This window comes from Schistocerca gregaria, chromosome 5, assembly GCF_023897955.1.
Source record: "Schistocerca gregaria isolate iqSchGreg1 chromosome 5, iqSchGreg1.2, whole genome shotgun sequence".
Lineage (NCBI taxonomy): Eukaryota > Metazoa > Arthropoda > Insecta > Orthoptera > Acrididae > Schistocerca > Schistocerca gregaria.
In genome coordinates this window covers 284289908-284295907 of record NC_064924.1, presented here as the reverse complement: position 1 = coordinate 284295907, position 6000 = coordinate 284289908, and the positions used below count along the sequence as shown (strand labels likewise).

Genomic DNA, 6000 nt, shown 5'->3' with positions numbered 1-6000 from the left:
TGAGAAAAAGTACTGAACTCCCTGCAAAATTGTGTCATCCTGCGTCAATCGTCAGACTAGGAGCAACCGAACTAGTAAATTACCGACCCGTGCTTAGGCTACTGCTAACACAAACAGCCGTGTTGTGCTGTGACTGGCTGTAGACGAACGTTGCAGTGTGTTCAGCATTACTCTGCATCAGCACGCAAGACCGTCACCGAGGAGTGCCAGAGACCAGTGGAGAGGTTCCTTTTTCCTATGTTCTTGAGAGGCTCTTCGACGTTACTCATAGCGTCATTGTGCCGGGAGCCATCGGGTATGACCTCAGGTCGCGACTGACAGTGATTTAGGCAACTAACGGCAGAACAATACGTCACAGACACCTCGTGTTCTTATAGTACCGTTTGTGCACATTCCCTCACGAAACGTGTCTGAACTGCCTGAAGCATATCCGTGGCCAGCAAGACATTAGATGTCCCCGACGCACCTTGTGTGGGACCAATAGAACGTCAACAGAGGCCCAGTGCCAGTATCTAGCATCCAAAGGACCAGGCGCAACTGTTGTGGATCAACTTGCCTGCACAGAGGCTGGAACGCCTTTATGACACCCTTCCCAGTCAAATCACTTCATGCATCCATGAGGGAGGGGGTGCAACGTCACTTGTCAGCTCTTTGTAAACTTCACTCGATTTTGTAATCACTTCATTAACATCACATACTATCTAAACGCGTTTTGTTTCATTTTGTTTCCTCCTCAGTTTCTAGTTATTTCACCTTCGTTAGGCCATGTGTTTGTAGAAGAAATGCATTGTAAGACATATATTGCTAACTTATTTTACATACCATAAGGAAAAGTACAATTCTGATGTTTGAAATCTACGAATATTACATAACTTAATTTTCCAAATTTTACGATATTCTTTCTCGAAATCAGATTCCCTGTTCCATCGCCTTAGTTTCTTACGAGGACCGATTTTTATCTATTCCGCAAAAAACGTCAAAAATACGTGTATTATGTTACATTCTTACCACGCTAAAGCCGATTGTGGCTTGATGTGATGGTGGGGACAGGCTGAGAAATTTCTTTGTTCCATCCCATAAAGGTGGATGGATATTACACTAGACTTTGCGTTTCATTCCAAAGTACTGTACATCGTTTTAATTTTACGTATGTTGATTCAGCTAACTACTCCTTCAGCGATAATTCATTTGCTTTGAAAAGTTTCGTGCTACGAAATCCGGGATGATCATGTTGCAGACACACCGAATTAATCTTTCAGTGCTCGCAGTTGCTGAAAGCGTATCAGAACGCTTGCATCGTTTCCATAACGAAAGATACAGAAATTTCTAGATAGTGCTCCGATCCAAATTATGTATAGAGGAGGATAAGTTTATACATAACAATTGTTAGCTGCACCTTAATAAAATTCCTATCTTCACCTTGCATCTGCGGATTTGTTTTATTCAATTGGCTCTGGGAACTTAGTTTAGGTGCTGTAACTTTTGCTGTTAGTCACTGTTTCCTCAATACCTGGGCACATTAAAGAACACTAAAAATTTAATTATTCGCTTGTGCTGTCACTATTAATCTTAGACCAGTCCTACCACCTTTTGTAGTTTTCAATCATTGTGCCTTATCAGCATGCCTTGAGTTATTTATGAAATACAGTGAGTGTATCTGGTTCCTTGAACTACCCTATTATTTAATTTGAAATTTTAACTACTTATACTAACAAGGGGAGGCCGCCAATTGTGAAATTCAGATTCGATTCATAATGCGCACAATAAAAACTCATGGCCAGAGGTGTAATGTGGCAAAGCACCAAGAAGCACTTCTCAGCCGTTGTCGAGACAATCGACGGTTAAAAGAAACCGTTGCGGTGAAATACTCTACGATTAATAATTTTCTACAGCGTCGTGGCTCAGCGGTAAGCGCTCGGGTTCGAAATCTGAATGTCGTCGGATCGAATCCCACGCCATGCAACCTTTCTTTTGTAGTATTTGTTTTTTGTAATTCAAATGTACACATACTTAGAATTCCCGGCAACCAGTTGCAACAATTATGCATATATGTTGTTGAAAGTCGTTTGTCGTGGAAAAACTGGCGACTTCAAACAGCATGTTTTCCGCAAACAAAGTTTTATTTCACAAATGTTATTGTCTTCATAATCTTTACCACGTATAGTTAACGGAAGACGTAGAAACGATATTCCGAAACGAATACGTATAGTGTAAGTCAAACGTTCGAATTAGAATAGAATCTTTGATCGAGCGAAACCGTGACAACTTCAGAGACGATTGCATAATAATCCAAGCCATCGTCCACCACCAATTGTCTTTTCCGATTTTTTCCGATATGATCCGATACGCGTGGTATGCATCAAACCTGACGAACGGTAGAACACTTTTTCAGAATGTCAGTCAGGTGTGTTTCCCAACATAATTTTTAAACTAATTGTTCTTGTAAAAACGCATCGTTTATCAGATGTGCTCGATGTCGTGCTGGTTTCTGCTTTCCATGTTTCTATGATAAGTATCACTCTGGTTGGTGCGATACTCCAGCTACTTATTAGTAATTGTTAATTTTGTGCGAGTGTATACTGAACTTTTCAATAAATAGTATCCTCTTGAATATTGTTTGTGATATTGTGTTTTATATGAAGTATTATGTTTCCACGACAAACATACTAGAAATACAAAAAGGTTCAAGGCGTGAGATTCGATCCGACGACCTTCGGATCACAAACTCCAGCGCTTACCGCTGCGCCACGACTAAGAAAATTAATCGTACAGTATTTCACCGCAACGGTTTCTTTTAACTGTCGATTTCTCGAGAACGGCTGAGAAGTGCATCTTGGTGCTTTGCCACATCAAACCTCTGCCCACGAGTTTTTATTATTCGCAGTATGAATCGAATCTCAATTTCGAAATTGGCCGCCTCCCCTTCCAAGAAGGGAATGTATTAGAATGGACATTGTCGAGAGTTACTCAGTCGCTAGCCACGCGGTCTAGGCGGCCTTCCCACGTCAAAGGTTTGAGTTCTCCCTCGGGAGCGTGTGGTTTTGGTTGTGTCTTTCTAAGTAGTCTATAAGCGTAGGGACCGATGACCTCACCAGTCTGCTCCGATAGAATTTAGCACAAATTTCCAATTTACTCAGTCGTAGCGTCAGAGTATAATAATTTGGTCCAACTGCTGTACCAATTTTCCCCCATGGGTGTGGTAAGTTAATGTAGGTGGTATTACTTTAGTAAATTTTTATGAATAGGCAGGGTGAAAAGCCATAGTAAGAAGGTACTGAAACGCGCCAATGTTTCCACAGAGAGACCAATGAAGTAGTTCTGTGTTTGTTGTGGTGGAGTGTCACCAGTTACGTTACCGATGAATCACAGGATTTTGTTGCTTGGGTCAGTGTCATTTTCCTCTGGGGTGTCATGTCCTTTGTTTTGTCATTTTGTGTACTATAGTCTCAAGGCGGATTTCCTTCCTTGCGTAACTTGTGTCCCCAAGAAGAGGAAACCAGACAATGAGTTGTCTGTCAACTGCAAATCAATATTTTAAATACCGTATACTGATGAACCATTCATTCATGCCGTTAGTAATGTTAACTCACGGTGGTACGAGGAAAACCCACACGCCTGCGGAGCGATATTTTTGAGGAAAACTTTTGTAAGCGTGCGGTGTATGATGGACTGTACGTTTGTGGTACTATTTTGTTGTCGCATCTCTAATAGGGTCCCACAACAGAAACTTTCCTAAAACGAGCTTCCAGCATTATTGGCAAAGGTTCTTTTGGCTACACGAAAGGTAAATTCTTTCGGACTGACGGGGCCCGTGTACATTCTACTCAGCTGACGCCATTTAAGACGTATGTTTCCTTAAACACGGAGCGAAAGAGATGATCACTTTTTTACAAACCGCGTTAGATTTTACTTCTGTGATAAATGGAATCAAATCTACAGTAGGAAAAACTGATCGGATTATGAAGTGTGCTGCCCCGTAAGAAAAAGCCCCGAAAAGCTTTTAAGGGCTGTAGGAGATGTTTTAATAAGAAAGTGTACGGAATTCAGGAGAAATTTATGACTACCAACTTTGAAGTTGCCTTTGCGTGACCTATGTATCTGGATCAAGCTAAATATCCGTAATCAAAAATTACACAGCTGCTTTATGGAGTGTCTTATTCGATCTAGTCTACTATCTAGTAAAATATTTACGGTTTACGAACATTTTAGTAATTGAGTGTTTTATTAGCTGAAGTTACTTGCTATGTGAGGTATGAAGTAATTTATCAACTTTTTTCTAATTTTTAAAAATTAGACGTTTGAAATTCTCACTTGCCTCTCAGTACTGCTGTTGGCATGCATTACATCAATTTCTTTATCAGCTTAAACTCTTGTTTCATTTTAATGAAGTATCTAAGTTTGTCTTGGAGGAGACATTAAGGTATGAAATTCTAGCTTAACATGTCATACTGTAACCTTGCTGCATGGAGGTACTAAATGAATAGTTTGAAGGTTGAAGACTGATCACGTCGATCTGTATCATACATGAGCAGCATAGTTCAGGCACGAAGAGATGGGGTAGAATGATTTAGCAACAAGATTTGATGCTGGTAGTTTATTGGTTTTATTAATGGATTACCAATTTGAACAGTGAAAGTTGCTATTCATGACAAGCATACTTTTACAATAAATTTTGAAACTTTTTCTTAACCTTTACCAGATACGAAATCAAGCTTTCGTAAAATACTAATTTCATTGTTATTCTTATATTAAAATACATTTACATACATTTTAAAATTTGCGTTGGATAATAAGTCGAAAGCCAATACATTTTTGTGCTTAATGAGACTAGCATAGTTGTGTACCGAGATATTCAACGTAACTGCTCAGAACAAATTGCGGAAGAACGCCGACTTGAGGGCTTTGGAGCTCGCCTTCAGCTCTCGCGTGCTGGTGCCAGGTTCAGAGCAAGAGGCGCCCTCGGCAGCCAGTAGCTGCTCTGAGGACACAGCTGGGACCGCTGGTTGTGGTGGCGGAAGTGGAGACACCACGTCCATGGCTGCCCTCTCCGCCTCCTCAGCTGACAGGACAGAGGCGGGTGGCTGTGGCTGCACCACGGTCCTCGCTGCCCCTTCTGCTTCCTCCGCTGTTATCGTCGGCAGTTCTGCCTAAGAACAGTTTTAAATCGTGTAGCTTAATGTCTCCCAGCTTGGGTGTATACGCGTATTGACTTTACGTGTTAAACTACAATCTGGTTGGAACGTAGCTCTTCCGGAGTAGCGTTACTTCGTTCCTGGAGAGATGAAGGATTTTACATACAACTTACAGCAGTTTTTTAGGTTCTTCAAGCAACAGCGACCGGAAGCCTTATAGCTCCCGTTACTGAGTACGCTCCCGAGCTTCGAAATGTGTGTGGAGATTAAGTTCTAATCGTCCTTCAAATGGCCAAATAGCTCGAGCGTTGTCGAGTACCATTCATTCTGACACGCTGAACGTGATCAAGCTGTTTTTTTAATTATTTTAGAACAAATAAGCCCTCTGTCACAAATATTAAGTCAAAATTGACCCGGTTTCGACGCTACTGTTAGCGTCGTTTTAGAAGAGTTAGTCGAATTCTGAAAACGACGCTCATAGTAGCGTCGAAACCTGATCCATTTTGACTTAATATTTGCGGCCGAGGGCTTATTTGTTCAAATATAATTCTGACACCGTCACTGAAGCTTAGCAGCTATGTTCAATTCGTCTGAAATTTACAGTGAACCGTGGGCATAAAATAGCAGAAAATCAGTGACGAGCGTTTGTGTTTCACATAAACTGGTCAAACGCTCTTGTCGAGCTGAAGGGTGCAGGTACTTCTTAATGTAAAAGCAATTCTTTTAAGCTCAACAGCTAAAGCTAGGCTAAGCTAAGCATCTTTCTATCTACAACCGTTTATGTTAGACACGATTTCCGTATGATCGATACAGCGTATCTTGGCTGAAGTTAAGTAAGATTTGACAATGGTAGTGTCATTTGTTCGTT

General features: G+C 41.0%; 1 protein-coding gene across 8 annotated transcripts in view; it reads right to left on the bottom strand.

Annotated features, from left to right (window-relative positions):
• Positions 1-4587: 4587 nt before the first annotated feature.
• LOC126272424 (uncharacterized) overlaps positions 4588-6000 on the bottom strand; it is a 35477-nt gene continuing 34064 nt past the window's right edge. For 6 of the 8 annotated variants that reach the window (XM_049975272.1, XM_049975268.1, XM_049975269.1 and 3 more), the window contains one exon: positions 4588-5147. In XM_049975272.1, the coding sequence (XP_049831229.1) occupies positions 4866-5147 (282 nt within the window). In that variant the 3' untranslated portion in view covers positions 4588-4865. The remainder of the gene's footprint in view (positions 5148-6000) is intronic. The other 2 variants (XM_049975276.1, XM_049975275.1) reach the window with 2 other exon arrangements.